The sequence below is a fragment of the Oncorhynchus tshawytscha genome, linkage group LG29 (assembly GCF_018296145.1).
Source record: "Oncorhynchus tshawytscha isolate Ot180627B linkage group LG29, Otsh_v2.0, whole genome shotgun sequence".
Taxonomy (NCBI): Eukaryota; Metazoa; Chordata; class Actinopteri; order Salmoniformes; family Salmonidae; genus Oncorhynchus; species Oncorhynchus tshawytscha.
The window spans coordinates 11,434,497-11,458,624 of record NC_056457.1 but is presented as its reverse complement, the minus strand read 5'-3'; the positions used below and the strand labels follow the sequence as shown (position 1 = coordinate 11,458,624).

At 43.5% G+C, this 24,128-nt stretch overlaps 3 protein-coding genes across 5 annotated transcripts in view; 2 read left to right on the top strand and 1 right to left on the bottom strand.

Moving 5' to 3' along the window:
* Window positions 1–14,043, top strand: part of LOC112227945 (arf-GAP with SH3 domain, ANK repeat and PH domain-containing protein 1) — a 72,339-nt gene extending 58,296 nt beyond the window's left edge. The window contains 10 exon segments of the mRNA XM_042308554.1: window positions 38–105; window positions 697–804; window positions 2,251–2,482; window positions 5,509–5,646; window positions 8,917–8,995; window positions 9,118–9,182; window positions 9,307–9,520; window positions 9,522–9,804; window positions 10,058–10,180; window positions 12,711–14,043. Coding sequence (XP_042164488.1) covers window positions 38–105; window positions 697–804; window positions 2,251–2,482; window positions 5,509–5,646; window positions 8,917–8,995; window positions 9,118–9,182; window positions 9,307–9,520; window positions 9,522–9,804; window positions 10,058–10,180; window positions 12,711–12,785 — 1,385 coding nt within the window. The 3' untranslated portion in view covers window positions 12,786–14,043.
* An 813-nt stretch (window positions 14,044–14,856) lies between these two features.
* On the bottom strand, window positions 14,857–17,494 carry si:dkey-37o8.1 (Elongation factor 1-alpha-like). The gene is made up of 7 exons (XM_024392973.2): window positions 17,123–17,494; window positions 16,867–17,046; window positions 16,464–16,760; window positions 16,229–16,379; window positions 15,895–16,151; window positions 15,466–15,700; window positions 14,857–15,216 (listed from the first exon to the last, which is right to left on the bottom strand). Exons 1-7 carry the CDS (start codon window positions 17,264–17,266, stop codon window positions 15,104–15,106), a joined length of 1,377 nt encoding a protein of 458 aa, XP_024248741.1. The 5' UTR covers window positions 17,267–17,494; the 3' UTR covers window positions 14,857–15,103.
* A 572-nt stretch (window positions 17,495–18,066) lies between these two features.
* The window catches only part of LOC112227944 (CYFIP-related Rac1 interactor B), a 42,794-nt gene continuing 36,732 nt past the window's right edge, over window positions 18,067–24,128 (top strand). The window contains exon 1 of one of the 3 annotated variants that reach the window (XM_024392974.2): window positions 18,067–18,219. The gene's annotated coding sequence lies outside the window, so the exon portion shown is untranslated. Of the gene's footprint in view, window positions 18,220–20,785; window positions 20,943–24,128 lie in introns of those variants that run through there. The other 2 variants (XM_024392976.2, XM_024392975.2) reach the window with 2 other exon arrangements.

Genomic DNA, 24,128 nt, shown 5'->3' with positions numbered 1-24,128 from the left:
GCATCTAGCGTAACCAATATCGTGCCTGTTCTTTTAGCCAATCAGAATGGTGAGACGGCGCTGGATATTGCCAGGCGTATGAAGAACAGTCAGTGTGAGGAGGCAGTAAGTATCCCACTGTGAACACGAGCCACCGTATGTTTGACTGTTGATGACATGACTCGATAGCCGTACTTAGAGATGCAATCGTGTTCTTTGTCGAAGTAGCATCCACGCCTCATCTGATGATGTAGCAGCACAGTAGATAGTATAGCTCGAAGGGACTTGTTGACCGGCACATCTTTGGACACTAGATGGCCGCAGCCAAAGACCTACCCAGGCTTCAGAGAGGAGGCCGTTGCTGATGTACGGTTACTATTTGCACACAGAAAACTTAAGTTGGTGCTTTTACCATCAGTGAAATTATGTCATGTTTTGAACATCACATTTAAGCGGAGGGCAAACAATCAAATGAATGTTGGAGGTATTCATTGTTGGTTATGATAGAGTTCCCTTCGACTGACTTACGGGCTATAATTACATTTAGGTCATTTAACAGACGCTCGGACACTTACAGCAGTGAGTTCATACTGGTCCCCCGTGGGAATCGAACCCGCAGCCCGGGCGTAGCAAGCGCCATGCACTACCAACGGAGCCACACGGGACCACTGTTCACTGTGTGTTCATTTGTATGTCCTCTGTATTTCCTGGTTTCAGCTGGTGCAGGCGGCAGCGGGGAAGTATTACCCACATGTCCACGTGGAGTATGAGTGGAGCCTGAGGCTGGAGGAGCTGGACGAGAGCGATGATGATCTCGATGACAAGGTCAGACTGGGACTGCAGGTTCACACGTCTGGACAGAGCAACTTGAAATCCATGTGCAAATACTCTATATATATATATATATATATATATATATATATATATATATATATATATATATATACAAAAGTATGTGGACAATTTGTGAATTCGGCTATTTCAGCCACACCCGTTGCTGACAGGTGTATAAAATCGAACACGCAGCTATGCATTCACCATAGACTAACATTGGCAGTAGAATGGCCTTATTGAAGAGCTCAGTGACTTTCAACGTGGCACCGTCATAGGATGCCACCTTTCCAACAAGTCAGTTTGTGAAATTTCGGCCCTACTAGAGCTGCCCCGGTCAACTGTAAGTGCTGTTATTGTAAAGTGGAAGCATCTAGAAGCAACAATGGTTCAGCCACAAAGTGAGAGGCCACACAAGCTCACAGAACAGGACCGTCAAGTGCTGAAGCGTGTAGCATGTAAAAATCGTCTGTCCTCGCTTGCAACACTCACCACCGCGTTCCAAAATGCCTCCAAAAGCAACGTCAGCACAACAACCGTTGGGAGCTTCATGAAATCGGTTTCCATGGCAGAGCAGCCGCATACAAGCCTCAGATCACCATGCGCAGTGCCAAGTGTCGGCTGGAGTGGTGTAAAGCTCGCCACCATTGGACTCTTGAGCAGTGGAAACGCGTTCTCTGGCGTGATGAATCACGAATTCACCATTTGGCAGTCTGACGGACAAATCTGGGTTTGGCGGATGCCAGGAGAACGCTTACTCCGCAATGCATAGTTTCAACTGTCAAGTTTGGTGGAGGAGGAATAATGGTCTGGGGCTGTTTTTCTTGGTTTGGTCTAGGCCCCTTAGTTCCATATAAGGGAATTGTTAACACTACATGTTAAAATGACATTCTAGACGATCCAGCGCTTCCAACTTTGTGGCAACAGTTTGGGGAAGGCCCTTTCCTGTTTCAGCATGACAATGCCCTCGTGCCCAAAGCGAGGTCCATACAGAAATTCTTTGTCAAGATCGGTGTGGAAGAACTTGACTGGCCTGCAGAGAGCTCTGATCTCAACCGCATCAAACATCTTTGGGATGAATTGGAACACCGACTGTGAGCCTGGCCTAATCACCCAACATCAGTGCCTGACCTGACTAATGCTCTTGTGGCTGAATTGAAGCAAGTCCCCGCAGCAATGTTCCAACATCTAGTGGAAAGCCTTCCCAGAAGAGTGGAGGCTGTTATAGCAGCAAAGGGAGGACCAACTCCATATTAATGCCCATGATTTTGGAATGAGATGTTCGACGAGCAGGTGTCCACATACTTTTGGTCATGTAGTGTATTTGCACCCATCTGCCATTGACATCAATGCATGATCTAGGCCTACATGAAAGTCAAAGTTCCTAAGTTCACCCTCTTCCAAGTTGACACTTGTCTCTCTCTCCCTCTCTGTCTGTAGCCTAGTCCCATAAAGAAGGACCGTTCCCCGCGGCCCCAGAGTTTCTGCCACTCGTCCAGCCTGTCTCCCCATGACAAGCTGTCTCTGCCGGGCTTCATCAGCCACCGGGACAAACAGCAGCGCATGTCTTACAGCGCCTTCACCAACCAGATGTACTCCGCCTCCACCGACCTCACTTCCTCTTCCCCCGTGGCAGATGCCCCCCCTCTACCCCCCAGGAACCAGGGCAAAGGTGAGACCTGGTTGTGATTGGCCAGGGCCCAGACTTTTATCAGTGTAGGATGAATTTGCTTCTAGACACTGATCTTGGTCCATTTTGTATTTTGCCCACTAATGGTTAAGGTGAGGATTGGGGAGGGGGAAGCTGATCCTAGATCTCTATCTAAGGGAAAATTCTACCTGAAATGTAAATGGCCTAAAGATTATGTGGCCAGTTGTGGAATGTACATAGGATACATAGCAGTGTTGTCTGGTTGGCCAGAATTTACATGTATGGAGGAATTTACATGATCTTTTATCTCTAACACTGGTACTCAGGAAGAACGCAGTAATAACGTTGACTGTTTTTCTCTGTTACAAAACATTGTAATCATAATGCTAGTTAACCAATTTACTGATAGTATTTTCCTCTCTCTCTCTCAACCTTACACACACACACACACCCTTGAGAGGAATTTATCAATAAGTCGATCAGAGGGCGGGTAGCGGCTGTTATAAAGACTGCTTACACAAGGAAGGCACCTCCAGCAAAAGGATGGCTTAAGGCTGCTGGCATGATGGAGTGTAAGAGAGAGTGGAGAGACACACTAAAGTGATAATGCCCGAGAAGCCGGTGTTTGGAGGATATATTGGCACGGGTGTTGTTAGGCCCTAGACACAAATCTAGGGTTGCTACCCAAGCCGGCTGGTCGGTCTTTCTATCGGTTCGGTTGCCAGAGACGCGACGCAGTCGTTCGTTCTAAATGTTCCATTGCCATGCTGGCTGGGAACATTCTTATTCCTTGTTGCTAGCTAGCTGACTTACAGTCACCTCACAAAGTGCAGCCAGAATAACAGCCAGAATAACAGCAAAGTAGCTGCATTTCCATTTGTTTAAGCTGTTTACTAGTGACATTTATTTGGATACATCCATAACAATGAGCTAATGAGGTGCGATTTCGCCTGGCATAGAAAATGTGCTCTCTCATCGGGACACTGTTGTTCAGAGCTAGCCAACAACACAGCTAACACAATCACTTCAAACTGAAGCTGGAAAGACTGCAAACTGGCTGCATTTAGTTTCGTTTTTTCAATTAACATTTCTTTGTATATATCCATGATTTCGACTGGCTGAGAAACGCTGCCTGCCTGTCTGTCTCGTCCCGACTCCAGACACCCGACACATTCATTATTATGGAACAGTTGGAGATTGAATTTGAACATTGAAACAATGTTGAAAATGTAAATCGCTTGGCTGGGCTGAAGAGACAGTGGATTGCGCAGTCTGATGGAACAGAGTAAATAGGCATTTTAACGTCATAGATTTAGCCTGTGGTAACTTGTGGAATAGATACCGGCTGGAATGCGGTTTTAACCAATCAGCATTCAGGATTAGACCCACCCATTGTTTAAAGCAAGATAGAAATACACCAGGCTGATAATGTTAACACTTGGTTATGGAAATCCAGGGCTGTGTCCCAAATGGCACCCAATTCCCTACATAGTGCAATAGTTCGCTATGGGCCCTGGTCAGAAGTAGTACACTATATAGGGGAAAAGGTGCCATTTGGGACTCAGCCAGCGACATTTCCTGATCAGCAACACTATCTGACAGTACAAACACCCTCCAAGGGGCGAGCGGCACGGTCAGCACAATTATAATGAACCATAACATCCCTCCCAAAGACAGGATTTAGAACACAAACACTCACACCCCAGGTTGCTATTCCCTATCCTTGTTACAATACAGTGGGCTACATTGTTGACGCCAATACACTGTTGAGCGGAGTGAAGAGAAACGGCGGTTTCTCTTTACACACAAGAGATGGACAGTTCTCTTTTTCAGTGGGCGTCGGACTGACTCGTTTTCCCCTCAGGCGTTTTGATGTCATTTCTCCTCTTTTTTCTTTGCTTGTCACTAATAAGATTTCATCAGGGGGTTTATAGAGGCTTGCGTCTCAAATGGCGCCCTATTCCCTATATAAGTGCACTACTTTTGATCTGGGACTGCATAGGGCTCTGGTCAAAAGTAGTGCACTACATAGGGAATAGGGTGTTATTTTCAAATGCAACCAGTGTGTGGGAGAAGCTCACATACGTTCTCTCCCACACTCTTCATCTCTCTCTCTCTCTCTCTCTCTCTTCATCCCTCTCTCTCTCTCTTTTTTTTCTCTTTTCTTTCTCTTTCAGCGCCGCACTTGGCATTCCTCGGCTCTCACTCGCACTACGCCACTCTGGCCGGCACTCGACCATACATCAGTGAATATCCTGTTTTTACATTTTGTCCTGCTGTGCCCGCCCGTATACTTTCTGCTGCCCAGTGGCACTGGTAGCGCTTTACTTCCCAGGAAAAATATGGGTGGTGGCGTCTTAAACTTTGAACAATGGCACTGTAAAAGTGTGGTTAATTATCATTTTTCTTACACGCAGCTTTATCACGTTTTGTGACATGTCGCCACCCCTGAGCTGCAAAGTGCTATCGTACCTTATGTAGGCTGTGTGTCCCAAATGACACTCTATTCCCTATATAGTGCCCTATGGGGCCTACAGTAGTGCACTATATACAATATAGGGTGCCATTTTTGGATGCAACCTGACTCTCCTCTCTAACTGGCTGAGTTCTCTATTAGCCACAATCTTCTAGTGTCTGTTTCTAGGCTTACACGCAGCTGGGAATGGGACTAGCTGCTTTGGGGTAACTTTTACTGTTGGTCCAGAAGTCTCAGGAGCGTGTACACCCACTCCAAAATACACAAAAACACACACAAAACAACACCTACACAATACACACACATTGTTCTTTGTCCGTCTTCTCTGTATTCCTATCTGGGGGCATTTCTCTGTTCACCGGGATGTTGTGTTTTACCTGTATTGATGTTGTGTTAACGTATCTCCCCCACGTTGGCCAACAATTGAGTTAAACCCAGTCCCGATGGCAAGAAACCTTCCTCTCATCTACCCTCTCCTCTCAAGCTCCTCCCCTTCCTCTTGGTATCCCAGGTGACAGAATGAATGACGCCTGTCCCTTCACTGCATGTTTGTATGTTGTCACTCCTCCAGCTCCTCCCTCCACCCTCACCCCCGGAGGCAGCTCCACCCTGTCCAAGAAGAGGCCTCCGCCCCCTCCCCCCGGGCACAAACGCACCCTGTCTGACCCACCCAGCCCGCTTTCCCACAGTAGAGGGGGCATTTACGTGGGTGAGTCCTCCCTCGGTAGGCAAGACCCAAGCAGACACATCTAAATACTGCTTGGTCGTCTTTATCAATGAAGGACATGATCCATAATAACATTAAAGTCTCTGGTCCTGGACAGTTGTAGTGTGTGCAGGCTTTTGTTCCAGCCCAGCACTAATAACACATGATTGAACTAAAGTCAATCTTAATGCTTACCCACACTGAGGCCCTACAGGACCAGAGTTACCCATCTCTGGCCTAGTATTGAGTTTGTTTCCAATCAGGTCTTCCCCATGACCATGAGTGTCAGTGCTGTTCATGAATGACTGACACATCCTGGTCCTTTTATGGTGTGATGGCAATGACACAGACACATCCTGGTCATTTTATGGTGTGATGGCAATGACACAGACACATCCTGACCATTTTGGAAGGTGATGGCAATCCTGTGTAAATGTATGTGTTAGTGTTGGATGTCAGATCATTATTTTTGTCATCATTTTGTCTCATCTGTGATGTTTTTTGTATTGTGAGATAATGGCCTCAACAGCATTAGTATGGAAGGAAATGTAGATTATTAGCTGAATAAAGCTACACTGAACAAAAATATAAACGCAACGTGTAAAGTTCTCGTGTTTCATGAGCTGAAATAAAAGATCCCAGAAATGTTCCATATGTACAAAAAGCTTATTTCTCTCAAACTTTGTGCACAAATGTATTTAAATCCTATTTAGTGAGCATTTCTCCTTTGCCAAGATAATTCATCCACCTGACAGGTGTGGCATATCAATAAGCTGATTAAACAGCATGATCATTACACAGGTGAACCTTGTGCTGGAGAACACAATGCCACAGATGCCTCAAGTTTTGAGGGAGCGTGCAATCGGCATGCTGACTGCAGGAATGTCCACCAGAGCTGTTGCCAGAGAATTTAATGTTAATTTCCCGACCATAAGCCGCCTCCAATGTCATTTTAGAGAATTTGTCAGTAAGTCCAACCGGTCTCACATCCGCAAACCAAATGTAACCATGCCAGCCAAAGACCTTCAACTGCGGAATTGTCTGAGACAAGCCATCCGGACAGCTGATGAAACTGTGAGTTTGCACAACCAAAGAATTTCTGCACAAACTGTCAGAAACCGTCTCAGGGAAGTTCATCTGCGTGCTCGTCTTCACCAGGGTCTTGACCTGACTGCAGGTTTCAACTAGGCGAGTGGTTTGCTGATGTCAACGTTTTGAACAGAGTGCCCAATCGTGGCAGTGGGGTATGGGCAGGCATAAGCTACGGGCAACACAAATGCATTTTATCAATGGCAATTTGAACGCACAGAGATACCGTGACGAGATCCTGAGGCCCGTTGTCGTGACATTCATCCACCTCCATCATGTTTCAGCATGATAATGCACGGCCCCATGTCACAAGGATCTGTATACAATTCATGCAAGCTGAAAATGTCCCAGTTCTTCCATGGCCTGCATACTCACCAGACATGTCACCCATTGAGCATGTTTGGGATGCTCTGGATCGACTTGTACGACAGCGTGTTCCAGTTCACTCCAATATCCAGCAACTTCACATAGCCATTGAAGACTGGGACAACATTCCACAGGCCACAATCAACAGCCTAATCAACTCTATGCAAAGGAGATGTGTCGCTCTGCATGAGGCAAATGATAGTCACACCAGATACTGACTAGTTTTCTGATCCATAGCTTTTTTTTAGGGTACACTACATGACCAAAAGTATGTGGACACCTGCTCGTCGAACATCTCATTCCAAAATCATGGGCATTAATTATATGGAGTTGGTCCCCCCTTTCCTGCCCAAACAGCCTCCACTGTTCTGGGAAGGCTTTCCACTACATGTTGGAACATTGCTGCAGGGACTTGCTTCCATTCAGCCACAAGAGCATTTGTGAGGTCGGCCACTGATGTTGGGCGATTAGGCCTGGTTCGCAGTCGATGTTCCAACTCATTCCAAAGATGTTCGATGGGGTTGAGGTCAGGGCCCTGTGCAGGCCAGTCAAGTTCTTCCATAACGATCTCGACAAACCATTTCTGTATGGACCTCGCTTTGCGTACGGAGGCATTTTCATGCTGAAACAGGAAATGGCCTTCACAAAGTTGGAAGCACAGAATCATCTAGAATGCTATTTGTATGCTGTAGCGTTAACATTTCCCTTCACTGGAGCTAATGGGCCTAGCCGGAACCATGAAAAACAGACCCAGAACATTATTCCTCCTCCTCCCAACTTTACAGTTGGTACTATGCATTGGGGCAGGTAGTGTTCTCCTGTCATACGCCAAATCCAGATTCGTCCGTCCACTGCTCCAGGGTCCAATGACGGCGAGCTTAACACCACTCCACCAGACGCTTGGCAATGCGCATGGTGATGTTAGGCTTGTGTGCGGCTGCTCGGCCATGAAAACCCATTTCATGAAGCTACAGATGAACAGTTCTTGTGCTGACATTGCTTCCTGAGCAACGGTCAACGGTCCCTGTGAGCTTGTGTGGCCTACTACTTCGTGGCTGAGACATTGTTGTTCCTAGACGTTTCCACTTCACAATAACAACACTTGACCAGGGCAGCTCTAGCAGGGCAGAAATTTGACGAACTGACTTGTTGGAAAGGTGGTATCTAATGACGGTGCCACGTTGAAAGTCACTGAGCTCTTCAGTAAGGCCAATCTACTGCCAATGTTAGGCTATGGAGATTGCATGTCTGTGTGCTCGATTTTGTACACTTGTCAGCAACGGCTGTGGCTGAAATAGCCGAATCCACTCATTTGAAGGGGTGTCCACATACTTTGTGTATATCTGTAACCAACAGATGCCTTCTGCATTCCCAGTCATGCGAAATCCATAGATTAGGGTCTAATGAATTTATCTCAATTGACAGATTTTCTTATATGAACTGTAACTCAGTAAAACCTTTGAAATTGTTGCATGTTGCGTTTATATTTTTGTTCAGTGTTGATCCCCATCGTACAGCTACCTCCGAGGGTCCATAATAGTAGCTAATGGAAAGCTCAGCCTGACATCTCCTTCCCTTAGACTTTTCTACTATAATGTTTGGGTACAGCAATATATTTGTATACCAGTTACAGTATATGTATAAATGGAATACATAATAATAATAATTAATTATAATAATTTAATCAGGAGAATTAAATCAAAATCAAAGATGTGCCTATTTAGGTGACCATTTTGGGCTGTGGGGTAATATGGGGATGAATATTATATACACTGAGTAGCATGTATCCATATCTCACAAACCATCTCGACATTTCAGGAAGTGACTCCATCCCTCCACCTGCGAACAAGATGTCACCGTTATCCAACAAGTTTGAGGGCATTCCACAGCAGCAAAGGTACATAGGCATCCATTTTGGATGCAGGCATTTAGAATATTTTCCTAAATATTGTTTACGTATGATAGAGTTCTGATCTTTTTATAACTTTTCATTAACTTTCTATAACCATCTGTTTTCAGCACTACTTCTAGCAACACAAAGTCTACACTTGGTCCAAGGGTTCTACCCAAACTACCTCAGAAAGGTACGTTGTATTGGATTAGCAATGCCTATAACTGTAGGTGAGATCACCTTATTTTCCGTATACTGCCCAGCATTAGAGTCAACATGTGTTTAATATAGTACCTGCGTCCTGGTTCTTCTCTTAGTGGCACTGCGTAAAATCGACACCATACACCCATCTATGGACAAACCCGGCCTGCCGCCGGAGGTGCTCCAGAAATCCCCTCCAGGACCTGAATGCCTAACAAAAGCCATTCTACCTGACAAGCCCCAACTAGGGGACCTCCCCCCCAAACCCCAGCCCTCTGAGCTGCCCCCTAAACCTGGAGAACTGCCACCCAAGCCCCAGCTCTCCGACCTCCCCCAAACCGCAGCTAGGGGACCTACCACCTAAACCCCTGCTCAAAGACCTACCCCCCAAACCTCAGCTCTCCCAAGACGGCCATCCGAAACCGGGGGTAGCAGATCTGCCCAGTCCGAGACCACCCCCTGGAGAGCCTGCGCCGAAGCCCCACCCCCCGGAGTCAGCGGCGGCCAATCAGCAGGCAGAGACTGAGAGTCTGTCCTCCCAGGGCAGCGAGGACACCAATGGGAGCCCGGCGTGTGCTCCAGACACACCAGTGCCCTTGCCCAGGAAGAATACGGTAAAGTTCACTTAAGGACACAGCAGAAATCAGAGAGCTTTAATGGTATCATTGAGTAATATCTGGGTAGTTCTGCAAATGGGTCCCACTGGTTGGTTGGGCCAGTTCCTCTTGGGTTGAAGCCACAGACAGGGTTGTAGTGGAATTGTTAATAGCTGGGTCAAAACACAGAAACTTTTGGCAAACAGACCATTCCACATACTATTTACTTGTCCCTGGTGACATTTCTGGTAATGTTCATATGTGTGTTTAGGGGAAGACCAAATCTCGGCGGGTGAAGACCATCTATGACTGCCAGGCCGACAATGATGACGAGCTGACATTTGTGGAGGGAGAGGTGATCATAGTGACGGGAGAGGAGGACGGAGAGTGGTGGGTAAGTAACTTCCCCCTAACAGGCTCACTGATGTTACCCAAACACTATTAGATTAGAGTAGAAGTTTAATAGTCACATGTACAGGGTTGCAGGGTACAGTGAAAATCTTAAACTCCAATCTCCAACAATGCAAGTCAAAGTCAAATAAAAACAATCAACAATCCCCAAATACAGGTGTGCCAAGCTTGTTGCATTATACCCAAGGAGACTCAAGGCTGTAATCGCTGCCAAAGGTGCTTGAACTAGAGTAAATGGTCTGAATACCTATATAAATGTAATATTTCCAGTTTTTTTTTAATACTTTTGCAAAAATGTCGAAAAAACGTTTTTTGCTTTGTCATTATGGGGTATTGTGTGTAGAATGATGAGGGGGAAAAACTATGTAATACATGTTAGAATAAGGCTGTAATGTAACAAAATGTGGAGAAAGTCAAGGGGTCCGAATGCGCTATATATTAGAAGCTATAGAAATGTATTTATTAATGTCTACATTTGTTTTTGCTACGTTTATTCTATTACAAGCACCTTATTGCATATGTTTTTATTATATTATGTACTAAAATAAAGGAAATTTGTATTTTTAAAAATCCGTATATGTATGTGTGTGTGTGTGTGTGTGTGTGTGTGTGTGTGTGTGTATACAGTACCAGTCAAAAGTTTGGACACACCTACTCATTCAAGGGTTTTTCTTTATTTTTACTACTTTCTACATTGTAGAATAATAGTGAAGACATCAAAACTATGAAATAACACATATGAAATCATGTAGTAACCAAAAAATGTTAAACAAATTATAGTTGAGATTTTTGGTTCTTCAAAGTAGCCACCCTTTGCCTTGATTACAGCTTTGAACACTCTTGGCATTCTCTCAACCAGCTTCACCTGGAATGCTTTTCCAACAGTCTTGAAGGAGTTCACACATGCTGAGCACTTGTTGGCTACATTTCCTTCACTCTGCTGTCAAACTCATCCCAAACCATCTCAATTGGGTTGAGGTCGAGTGATTGTAGAGGCCAGGTCATCTGATGCAGCATTCCATCACTCTCCTTGGTCAAATAGCCCTTACACAGTCTGGAGGTGTGTTGGGTCATTGTCATGTCATTGTCCTGTTTCACTAAGCGCAAACCAGATGGGATGGCGTATTGCTGCAGAATTCTGTGGTAGCCGTGCTGATTAAGTGTGCCTTGAATTCTAAATAAAAAACTGACAGTGTCACCAGCAAAGCACCCCCACACCGTCACACCTCCTCATCCATGCTTCACGGTGGGAACCACACATGCGGAGATCATCCGTTCACCTACTCTGCGTCTCACAAAGACATGCCGATTGGAACCAAAAATCTTACTTTTGGACTCATCAGACCAAAGGACAGATTTCCACCAGTCTAGTGTCCATTGTTTGTGTTTCTTCACCCAAGCAAGTCTCTTCTTCTTATAAATATCCTTTAGTAGTAGTTTCTATGCAGCAATTCGACCATGAAGGCCGGATTCACGCAGTCTCCTCAGAACAGTTGATGTTGAGATGTGTCTGTTACTTGAACTCTGTGAAGCATTTACTTGCTGATTTCTGAGGCTGGTAACGCTAATGAACTTATCCTCTGCAGCAGAGCTAACTCTGGGTCTTCCTTTCCTGGGGCGGTCTTCATGAGAGCCAGTTTCATTATAGCGCTTGATGGTTTTTGCAACTGCACTTGAAGAAACTTTCAAAGTTCTTGATATGTTCCGTATTGACTGACCTTTATGTCTTAAAGTATTGATGGACTGTCGTTTCTCTTTGCTTATTTGAGCTGTTCTTGCCGTAATATGGACTTGGTCTTTTTACCAAATAGGGCTATCTTCTGTATACCACCCCTACCTTGTCACAACACAACTGATTTGGCTCAAATGCATTAAGAAGGAAAGAAATTCCACAAATTCACTTTTAACAAGGCACACCTGTTAACTGAAATGCATTCCAGGTGACTACCCCATGAAGCTGGTTGAGAGAATACCAAGCGTGTGCAAAGCTGTCATCAAGGCAAAGGGTGGCTACTTTGAAGTATCTCAAATATAAAATATATTTTGATTTGTTAAACACTTTTTTTGGGTTACTACATGATGTGTTATTTCATAGTGTTGATGTCTTCACTATTATTCTACAATGTAGAAAATAGTAAAAAATAAAAACACTTGAATGAGTAGGTGTGTCAACTTTTGACTGGTACTGCATATATGTGTATATTATTATAAATATATATATATACACACACACACACACATTAAAACACAAAAAAACAGTCATGGGAAGCACAAGTTGAACATCACAAATCACCCAATGGTGGGGAAGTGCCAAGATGGAGGCGCAGTGGCTTGAGAACAGCGTCCCCTGTAAGTCAAGTGTGTATATAAATCATTGGGTGTTACCTTAAACTAGTTTCAACTTTACCGTACTCACACTGCCAAACAGACCTAATAGCTGGCTAAACATTGAAAAAGAACACTTGTGCAGTGCTGTTCTCCTCAACTCACACATTCTCTCTGTTTCCTTTCAGATCGGCCACATTGAAGGGCACCCGGAGAGGAAAGGGGTGTTCCCAATGTCCTTTGTCCACATCCTGAGTGACTGACAGCCAGACGAGGCTTGCACTAACCCCGCCACCCTAACCCCTAGAAGTACCCCTGTACTGTAAATAGCTACTGTAACAACCTGACGTGAAACCAGTGTTCTAAAGAGAAAAAAAAACGCAATGAAGAAACCCAAGTAGGCTCAACTAGCCACTGGATGCTGAGCACATCCATTTTGTAAATACAAATGTGTGTATTTTTCCTCTTACCAGTATTATCTTAATCTTAGAGCACGACCTATGGCTGCCGTAGCCACTCTTACCCTAAAGTGTATGTTTATGCTGTTACTGTGTATATATGTATGTAAATATATTTGTGTGTGTGTGTGTGTGTATATACATGTACAAGCATACATGCGTTCTCTGCTTGCCAGATAATAACCAAGTATCAGGGCAGCCGTGTTTGCATTTTATCTGTAATCATTTTACTAGTCATCCCTGATATCATTGCTTGCATTTCTGGAGAAGGCCAAATATGAAGGAATAGGAAAGAGATCATGTCACTAGTCTCTCACCGTTTCCTCATCCTACACCACCTTAGACTGGAGATTCTCATGTCTCCAACTGAAACCTACCATGAAAACTCAGCTGAGGATTAAATATGTATTCATTCAATGTATTCCTTGTTCTTGCTCGCTTTGTGTGTACATGTATTCGGATTGTTTTACAGTATTGACACTTGCTGCTACTTTATGGTGGGATATCAGAAACCCCCTGTGGAACCGCACAGGTCACCAGTAGTAGACTTAACACCGTTTCACTCTGTCAAGTTATCTTCACGCTGTACTATGTGGAATTGAGCAGAGTGCTATTTAAAATGCCACTCAAATCAGGGTTTGAAGAACCACTTCTGATAGCCACTAACACTCACAAGTACATATGGGAAGGTCAATGTCAGTAAGCAAGAATGTGAAAATTCTGATGGCCTGGAGAGATTTGAACTAATGTCCAATGACATTTCAAACTTAATGTGGCGTCAATGATTTCCAGACGAGAGCTCCACTGTTAAGGATACAAACTAAAATGTAGACAGTTTGTGGATATTTATTAAATCCAGCGAGGCAGTCAAGCAGAAATAGTTTGCCTGTCACAGGGTTTTCCTCAGAACGCTGAGTACTTTTTTGGATGACAGGAAATTGCAAATAGTGAACAGGATATGTACCCTTCACTCCCCATTGACTTCATCTCCTCTGGTTTCAACCCATGTGAAGGAATATCACCTCCAATCATTCCATTGTACTAATAAAAGTGTTGTAATGGATGACGTCTTTGCCTTTATTATACTGAAAAATCAACACATGTAGTGTTGGTCCCATGTTCCATGAGCTGAAATTAAAGATTCCGTTAATGTTCCACATGCATGAAAAGCTTCTCAAATTTTGTTCACATCCCTTAGTGAGCTTTTCTCCTTTGCCTAAATAATCTACCTCACAGTAGCTGACTCAGCACGATCAAAGGTGCACCTTGCATTGGGGAAAGAAGGTCACTATATATATGCAGTGCTCACAGATGTCTCAAGTTGAGACAGCATGCAATTGACATGCTGACTGTAGGAATGTCCACCAGAGCTGGTGCCAGATAATGTAATGTTCATGTCTAAGCCAACAGTCACTCCCCATCCATGTCCAAATCAAATGTTATTGGTCACATGTTATTGCGAGTAGCAAAACGCTTGTAACCCAGCCTCAACCACATGACATTGCACCCCATGGTGGCAGTGGGGGTTATGGGCAGGAATAAGCGAGACAACTGCATTTCTCAACGTCAATATGAATGCACCGTGATAAGCTCCTGAGGCCCATTTGAAATTATGCATATCTATTCCCAGTAATGCAAAACCCATAGATTAGGCCTTAATTTCAATTGACAATCCTCATTTACTGTACTAAATTACAATCTTCCATTTGTTTGGGTTACATTTTGTTCAGTATGCCAATAGAATGTGTGTCAACCATGGTGCCTTAATTTTAACAAGGCTAAAATGTCTAGTAAAAGAAACTTAGGTGGTTGCTGCTAAAGCCAAGGAATAGTCACTAGTTTACACACAGATGAACAGCACTTCAGTGAAACAAAGTAATTGTGAAAGGACTTTTATTCATTAGAAGCTTTTTGCACAACCTTTTACATTTGTCTAAGACAAGCTATTCAATTGTTTAAATTACTCCAGATGGTAGTACAAGCTAAGAGAAGCAGGTTTTTTCTTTCTTCAAAAACAGTGCTTTGTATTGCAACACAAATTATATATACGCAAACAATAGTCAACTTAAAGCTTTATCCTCAAGCTCTTTCATACCAGAACTGCTGGTAAAATAAAAATACATTTATTTTGAGACTTGGCCTTTCTGTGCATGCTTCTTTGATCCATGGTCCTTATCCACCGACTTAATGACTCCCACAGCAACAGTCTGCTTCAAGTCCCTCGCTGCAAACCGACCTGAAGATGGAACACATGGATAACAAATTACTTTTATTGTTAAAACCAAGTCAACCATATTTTAGATAAGGCACATCTGGTGAACAAGCAGTAATTTATCTTAAGACAGACATGATGCAGAATCAACATTTGGATTGGATAGAAAGCTATGAGCTAATAAAACATTACACTAGAAAATGTACCACTTAGTTCCAAAAGTTCCATGCCCACTACCAGTGATGTTGCCTAAAAATATTGAGAGAAGGGTACCTAAAGGAGGGTAGGTGAAGAAACTCTCCACACAGAGGGGTCTGTTGGGGCTCATCTTGACAGTGGCAGCATCACCAGACTGCAGGGTCTGGGGGAAGTCCTCCAGCTTCCTCCCTGTGCGACGGTCAATCTTCTCCCTCAGCTCTGCAAAGCGGCAGGTCACATGAGTGGTGTGGCAGTCCAGTACGGGAGAGTAGCCAGTCTTGATTTTGCCAGGATGGTTCAGGATTATGAGCTGTGGGAAGACGCAAAGACTTCAGTTTAACAGTACTGGGCTACCGAACAGGTAGAGGGATCTGCACTAGTAGGGAACAGATTCACATCCTAAACCAGGGAAGATTTGTTTGACAAACCATCAGTACGTTAGATAATGGGACACTCGCCTTCAATACGGAATTGCCATTTTCAGATAGGTTAATGTCACTGTACCTGTGCCACAAAGCTGTTGACATCAGAGGGAGGGTCATGCTGGGCGTTCCCCGCCACATCACCACGACGGAGGTTCTTTACAGACACGTTCTTGATGTTGAAGCCCACATTGTGGCCAGGCCCAGCCATCTGCAGACCCTCGTGGTGCATCTCAATGGACTTGACCTCAGCAGTCAGCTTGGCGGGAGAGAACATCAGGGTCATGCCGGGCTTCAGGACCCCAGTCTCGATCTTCCCCACTGGAACCGTGCCCACACCTGTAGAACAGGGAAAAAGTTACAATCCAACTACTCACAATTTGTGAAACATGTAGGCCCCATGAGCCAACCCTCACCTCCAATCTTGTATACATCCTGCAGGGGCAGCCTCAGAGGCTTGTTGGCAACACGCACTGGTGGATGGATGGAGTCCAGGACTTCAAGTAGAGTTCCCCCATTTGCATGCCCTTGCCCCCTCTTGACTTTAGAGCCTTTGAACCAGGACATCTACACAGCAGAAGAGGGTTCATGCATCACAGGTGGATAAAAATTATACTTAAATGTGAATGAATGTGATTACAAACTACTCACTTTCTGAGATGGGGCAAGCATGTTCTCACCGGTCCAGCCAGAGATCGGAACAAAAGGCACAGCAGTGGGATCATAACCGATTCTTTTGAGGAAAGTGCTCACGCTTTGGACCACTTCACCAAAGCGCTTCTGGTTGTATGGTGGCTCAGTCACATCCATTTTGTTTACAGCGACAATTATTTGCTTGACACCAAGCGTGTAGGCGAGCAAGGCATGCTCCCTGGTCTGGCCATTCCTGGAGATACCAGCCTCAAACTCCCCTTTGGCCGCAGACACGACCAGGAGGGCAACATCAGCCTGAAATGAATGGTGAACAAAAGCTTAAGAATTGGTTACCACATATTCACATTGGCCTAAAGTGTTAATAGCCCCCAGGCAGATACACTACAATGGGCAACGTCACCTGTGATGTCCCTGTGATCATGTTCTTGATGAAGTCACGATGGCCTGGAGCATCAATTATCGTGATAGTGTATTTGTGGGTGTTGAATTTCAACAATGAAATGTCAATGGTAATTCCCCGCTCCCTCTCAACTTTCAGTTTGTCTAACACCCAGGCATATTTGAAAGAGCTCTTGCCCATCTGTAGGATGAGAGAATTTAAAATTAGCTACAGTTGTAGTTGCTTAATACATATGTTGCGCCAATTAGTTTCTTACCTGGGCTGCAGCCTTCTCAAACTTCTCGATTGTTCTTGGGTCGACACCACCGCATTTGTAGACCAGGTGACCAGTGGTGGTTGACTTTCCGCTGTCAACATGGCCTATGATGACCACGTTTATGTGGGTTCTCTCCTTCACCATTTTCAACTAGCTTCTGCTAACAGATAAACTTCACCCAAAGAATCCTCTAAGAGTATAGTGCTCGAATTTGAATGTAATAACTGTGTGCGTTACCCTAGTCTAAATACTTTCGTACTCGTCGTCGTAAAGGACTGCTATAAAATATAGGTGGCATTTTATAGTCGGGGCTCCTGTAATGTTTTGATTGAAGTCAGGCATGTGCATTCATTAATGCCGCCCATCTGTGCAGCCCATCAATCATCGTTTCCCTTTCCCCCCGGTTCTTGAAGTCATCAGACGTGACTGGACAGGTGAAAGCCAAGAAGCAAAGTTCTTGCTTAACGCTAACACAATCATGTTAGATCAGTATTTCAAAGGGACAAAGAAATTGTATTTTCAAAGTATTTCGAACGGTTTTCATAGTCTACTTTAGTTTTGAATATTATGTTCGTACTTTAATTGTATGAAAATGTAGGTCTAAATTAACATGGAATTGCAATACATACTGGCTAAATGAACGTTTACTTTCCACTTTAGACTATAGCCTATGTATTATTTGCCCAGGTGGTTATTGTTTCACGTTCAACTTGGCCTGATATGTGTTAGCATTTTGTAGGCACACATTGCTGCGGGCTAATTCTTTTTTTTCTTGCGGATTAAGGTACACGTTAATGTAACACGAAATTGCATGACATGTGTCATGTTCACACTGTAAATAACATTTGAACTCGGCAACATAAATACAGTAACACTAATCTGGTAACTGTGGCCGAGACCCGTGGGTCCGTTGTGTTCGATTTGCATTCAATGCAACCTCTCGCGCGTTGTTGAGGTTGTAACCTGTCTGTTGCACAATGACGTTAGACCAACCCGGAAATAGCGGACAACTGAAGCGAATCGTTATTCTTTGAGCTGCTAGCGTGGTAGCTACCAGGTGGAGGACAACTGCCTTTTCTTGCACTTCGAGCATTACGGTAAAACACAATTAAGTAATGTTACTTGTAAATATGGTCTCCAACGTAATATTGCTTTGTTATTATTGATGTTTGGCTAAGTAAGTGTGCTGCTGTGAATAGGAGTAGAGTATTCAACAGGAGGATCATTCATTGGGGTCTGTATACTGTAGGTGCTTTTTTAGCAACGAGGGTGTATTCACTAGCGTCGCTTTCAATTGTATTGGGTTGCACAAAAACAGTCCCTGGGAAGCAAGAAGTTAAATACAATTCCATTTCAATTTAATGGACCGGTGGAAAGGACGGTTGGTCATTATGACGGGGGAATTTGAGACCAAATATCTAAAGGATAGTATTATTAAACAAACTTTCCAAACGTGGGGCTGTTGTAGACATACTTCCTCTCTGCTTGTTTTATGTCAAAATAAAATTCCTGCACGTGCGCCATAATGTGGACAAAAAAATGAATAACTTTTGGGGGTCTTTTATTTTGACATGAGGTAAGCAGAGATGAAGTGTGACTGTTTGGAAAGACTGTTTAATAATATGATATACGAGTTTATGACCTAGGTACCGATACCTGATAAGCATTCATATTGAATATGAAGATTAAGAATAAGCATTCATATTGAATATGAAGATTAAGAATTTGATTAAGATTAAGAATTTCCATCCCCTCTGCTGCAGTGTCTCAAACCCGAACGTGGCATTGAAAATGTTCAGAAAGCTAGTTTTAGCCTTTAAATGTCATGCTTGTAATGTGACTAGGCTATGGTCTATTGACATGATGTTGAGTGCAAAATCTGCTGTACAAATCTCACACGCTTAACCACAATGCTCTGTATGTAGGCTATAGAGTCACATGACTTATGGCCTACTTTTCCAAACCATAATTCAAATCTGAGATGTAACCTACAGAGACCAATAATGGAATAATGGAGTGTTATTACAAGTTACCAGCACAACTCTACAACCATATTCATTTCACTTAGGATTGGCACTGATATGTAGTGTAAAGATGTTTGAAGTGACAGTGCTTAGATTAGGGACATGTGGTTAGCAGTAAGACTTCTCATTGGTTCAAAGAGGTACACTGTGGTCCATCATATGACTGTTACCTCCATGGCTCATCAGAGGGTAAACAGGCTTGGCCAGCATGGTGCTTGTATGGGGATAACACTCCACTACCCGACCTTGTCCACTGTAGGAACAGATGCTGTAAATAAAGTCTATCTTGTTGTGTTATATACCGTATGTGGTTGTCAGCCATGTCGCAAGAGAAATATAGGCTAGCTATAATTTTGCTTTTAATCTTTGGGAAGTTGAATCTAAAGTTACCAATTGGGAGTTTTTTTCCTCCATGTGGGAGCATCAATATCATTACAAGTTAAAATGCCCGATACGGGTCTGATGGTGTTTTTCCTGGCATCTGGCCAGCCATTGCAAACATCTGAGTGGATGTCCACTTACAATACACGTTATGACTGAGGTAGAGGTGGTGAGGGAAGGTGTGAACGTTGTAATGTCCATTGACAGATCTGTAAGACAGGCTACTTATACCAGTAGTTGTTCCTGCTGATTTGCATGCAAACCAAAAGGAGGAAGCAAGGCCTTCAGCTGGGGTGCGCGTTGAGGTGTTTTCTTTAAGAGATGTAGACAGACTTCCTTTGTCACTTCACAAACTACAGATCGCAACAGTACATGTGGTTTGGTGATGACAAGGAGATAAGAATATCAGTATGAATCTGCATTTGATCTGTGAGAACCCTTAGGCTGTTTTATCTGTTTTTATGAGACAAAACATCATTCATTTTTGCTTTCCACTTTTTTCAATGCAGGTACAATAGACTGGTGCATGCCCCAACCATGAGAAATGGGCCATTTTAATTAGTTATTATCACATACCTGTAATTTAATGGGTCATTAACAAGGAGAAATATCATTTTAGATGAATCCCACAAGACCAGTGCAGCCAGGCCAGACAGTTCAGTAACAACTATGAGTATTTCTGCTGCCTGTTCTCACTGCTCAGAGACTGGTTGTGTTTTACTTTCTGTGAAATCACCATGAAAGCCTCTCACTTCAGTGGTAACTCAATTGAGTTGACCCAGTGAAATTCTCTCAAATGAACCTCAATCTACACATCCTGTATAGCACGATGATTCATAAAGGACTGCATTGCTTTTCAGTTTAGTCTTGATCAATTCTGGAGCATCATTTATTTTTTAGAAGATACACATACTCTACATGCTTTGTATTCCCACTATAGGTTCATGCATTCATTCTTTGTTCATCTGACACACAACTGTATTACATTATAATAACACAACAATATACAATATTATGTTATCCTAATAAACATAACATACCAAGACAAATATGTGACCTCTATAGCCTTCCTAACTGAGTGACAGTTCTTTCTGACATTTAGATTTACATGCACATATTTTTATTACTGTAGGCTACTGTTGCCTACTATTGTTCAGTGCATTTTTATTAATAGCTGTAGGCTACTTTGACGTCAGCGTGGATTCGCAGGCTGTAAACCCATTTTTCATCCCACTCCCTTGAACACGCCCAGTATTACGAAGCGGTGGTGGACTCTGTATCCTGGTCGCTCTTGAAAGTCGTTTTCGTCCTGTGATATACCAGTGAGACAAGACCATTCAATGAATTAACAGGAATAACTGTCCGTCGCGATGTGATACACGGACCATTCTGTTCGCCAATCTCTGATCATAGTTGTAAGTATTGACAACGGATTGCATTTATTGTCCTTTACTTTGTATCAGTTTCTTTACAGGATAGCGCTACTGGCGAAGGCTGCGTGGCGGATGGAGGTGATTGTAGTCCATAGTAGCCTACATGTGCTTAGAAATACCGTTCTCATATCTTTCATTGCAACTGAAGTTACGCGAAATTTCACTGTACACATTTTGGAAGGAATAGAAATGACTGCTCGCACGTCTGCGCTCATTGCCGCGCAACAATAGTTACAAAAATAACTGTCCGGTTACTGTGTCAGTGCTCACACACAAACTTTGTAGAGCTGTATTGCAGTTCACATGTTTCGTAAGACAATCATTTTAGTTGATTCGCACGGACTCACTTATAGGGTTCTTTATCCAACCGACGGTGGGACTGCATCCATAGAACTAACCGAGGTTGAATTTCACCTATGAAGTAAACTAGATTATATAATCTACTCGGTTATATACCGCCAAGCAACCTTTGAGCGTTCACTGTATTCATCTCTTCTTCTGATGGATACTCACAATCATCAATTCAAAATCAATAGGCAGTCAGTCTACAAATATGTTGATTTCATGACATTTATGTTGTGTGTTGCATGGCCTGTGGACGCGTTGTATCCACTCACTTCGGTGATTACCTCAGGAAAGGGATATATTTGAATAAAGCTAGTTAAGTGCAGTGGGTCCTCTTACTTTTTGTCAGACACGTTCTGTCTTGTTATTGTTGGCTCTGCTGTCAAACATCCCTAAAACACACAAACGAAATATGCGTTGTTATTTTAAGAATGTGTGCCCAAAAGTCGACTCAAGACTAGTGCATTTCTCTTATACTTGCTTTGTTTTTGTTTGGTCCTGTATGAATGCTCCAAATTCCTGACCCTCGCGTATTGGCCAAGGAAGACGGGAATCTACTGGTGCTTGTCCAGGATTCAGCAGGTCTGTTCTTTGCACAAGGGCAACCTAAAAAGCCCTCCTGGCTGTGCTTAACCGCTGTCTCTCAGCTACAGTGCATGTCTGTGCATGTCTACAAGCACTTTTTGTGAAGACATGACACTTTACTCATGTAGTGGAAAAAGTCAAGGTTCATCTATCTAGCATACCAAAAACAGCAGAAGCAAGGGCAACCTATTTTTTTACGTATGTGCAAGGACAAAGGTATCTCTCGATGGAAACGTAGTAGGCATAGCCTATCTACAGAGACATCCTGTGTTAGGAAATATTGGTGTCACCAACCTTTGCTGTTGCTTCTGGGGCCTTTACACCCTGCCTTGAAAACCAACCTGGACTCGAGTAGACATAACATTAGTAAATGTAAATATATTAGCTAAAATGCTAAGTAGTTACAAACTAGCTATGTAAGTAGTTGTTAAAGTTGCTAAATGCTAATGTTGTCCGTGATGAGATTCGAACACGCATCCTTTGGGTTGCTAGACGTTCGCGTTAACCTTTTTTCTTATATAGCCATACCAAACATAACATATCATACTTATTTGAGTGTTCCGGCTTTACAGTTACAATGTTACATCTAGTCTATGCGACCAAGCTGTGAAAACATATCGGACGGAAGTGCTATAGTGTTAGCTCGGCCTTCTCTGGTTAGCAGATTTAAAACATGCGTTGGAGTGCGCCTTTGTTGTTTGTCTCTTGCTATGTACTGTAAAACATCAAAGAATGGTTATGTTGAAATTGTGTAGGCAGGGCCTATAGTTGTTGTGGGGTGTATATTGTTGGGAGTAGTTAAAAGGGGAATGTGTAGGCCTACGTTTTGTATGCGATTTCTCGGATGTGTCTGTGTATGAGTCAGTGCATGTGCCAGCTCTGGTAGATGCTGACTGGTTCTGTGAAGCATTCCTCTTAACTTTCTCACCTCCCAGTCCCTGTCACGCCACTGATCAGAGAGGGACAGTTAATGTACCCTCATCCTCTCTTGGGTAGGAAGCCTGACTGTCCATATGAACCTCAAATATCCTAACTGAAATGTAACCAATCAGTCTTGGTTTGAGGAGAACATCATCTCTCCTTACATGTCAATGGGTTGTGTGATTGCACTGTATTATAGGAAGGTTATGAACACACTTAACTCTTTCAGCAGATGCTTCATTATTAGCATTCCAGTACCTGATCCAGTTATCAGTCCCTCTCTTCTATGTGGTGTGTATCTTTAGCAGGTACATGCAAAATGGCCTTTGCATTAGACACTCAACATTTGGCTATAAATAACCTGGCCTCTCCTGAAGATAAAGTGTTGAGGACAGAGTATCCTTAGCTTCCTGGTAAACAGGTGTATTCATTAGTGCACACTGTAGGGAAACAACATTTTGCAACGGAAAGTGTTTTACAACAGAAACAAGAGTTTGTTATTGAACAAGTTCAGTTAGTCCCTCCTCGTTTTGGTCAGTTTGCTTCCGTTAGGTTCCAAGTGAATACAAGCCTGCATCATTCACGCACGTGCACACACACCACCACCACCTCCTGACTTCTGAAGGTAAAGATGAATCCCATACATACAGTTGATTTGATTCGATCTCCCTAGTGGCGCAGCAGTCTAAGGCACTGCATCTCAGTGCTAGAGGCTTCATTACAGACCCTGGTTCAATCCTGGGCTGTATCACAACTGGCCGTCATTAGGAGCCCCATAGGGCGGTGTACAATTGTGCCAGCGTCTTCCGGGTTAGGGTTTGGCCGGGGTAGGCAGTCATTGTAAATAAGAATTTGCTCTTAACTGACTTGCCTAGTTAAATAAATGTTCAATAAATAAAATCATGGGCTGTCAAGCCTTCTGTGTCGCCCACGTGTCAGTGGACACCATAGAGTGGGGTTGCTACACCACAGATGGCACATCAGCAGGGGAGAAATTCATCTTTCACACCTCCCTGTTGCCACAGCGCCCCCGCACCAAATCTCCATCCTACAGTACATGATGCTGGAGCCATCCTATAGAAAGTAGAGTTTAGTTGTCAGCCTGAGACGGGCCTAAGTAGTGAATTACCCCTGCATACTTATGCTTGGAGCGTTTTATTCAGAGTTTTCTTTTTTGTGTCAGCTATTAATCCATGAAATTATATGCAGGCTTTGTTATAGGACGTGGAAGAATCACAAAAAGCTATTATCTTCTTGTACCCCTACCTTGACTCATCACATAAAGCTGCTGTTTTCAGAATATCTGACCAGCCAACT

Coding starts and splice junctions, on each gene's coding strand:
- si:dkey-37o8.1 (XM_024392973.2), bottom strand. CDS start 17,266: ATGGTGAAGGAGAGAACCCACATAAACGTGGTCATCATAGGCCATGTT. Junction 16,761..16,866: donor TGATCACAGGGACATCACAG/GTGACGTTGCCC, acceptor CATTCATTTCAG/GCTGATGTTGCCCTCCTGGT. Junction 15,217..15,465: donor CTTCACCTACCCTCCTTTAG/GTACCCTTCTCT, acceptor TTCCATCTTCAG/GTCGGTTTGCAGCGAGGGAC.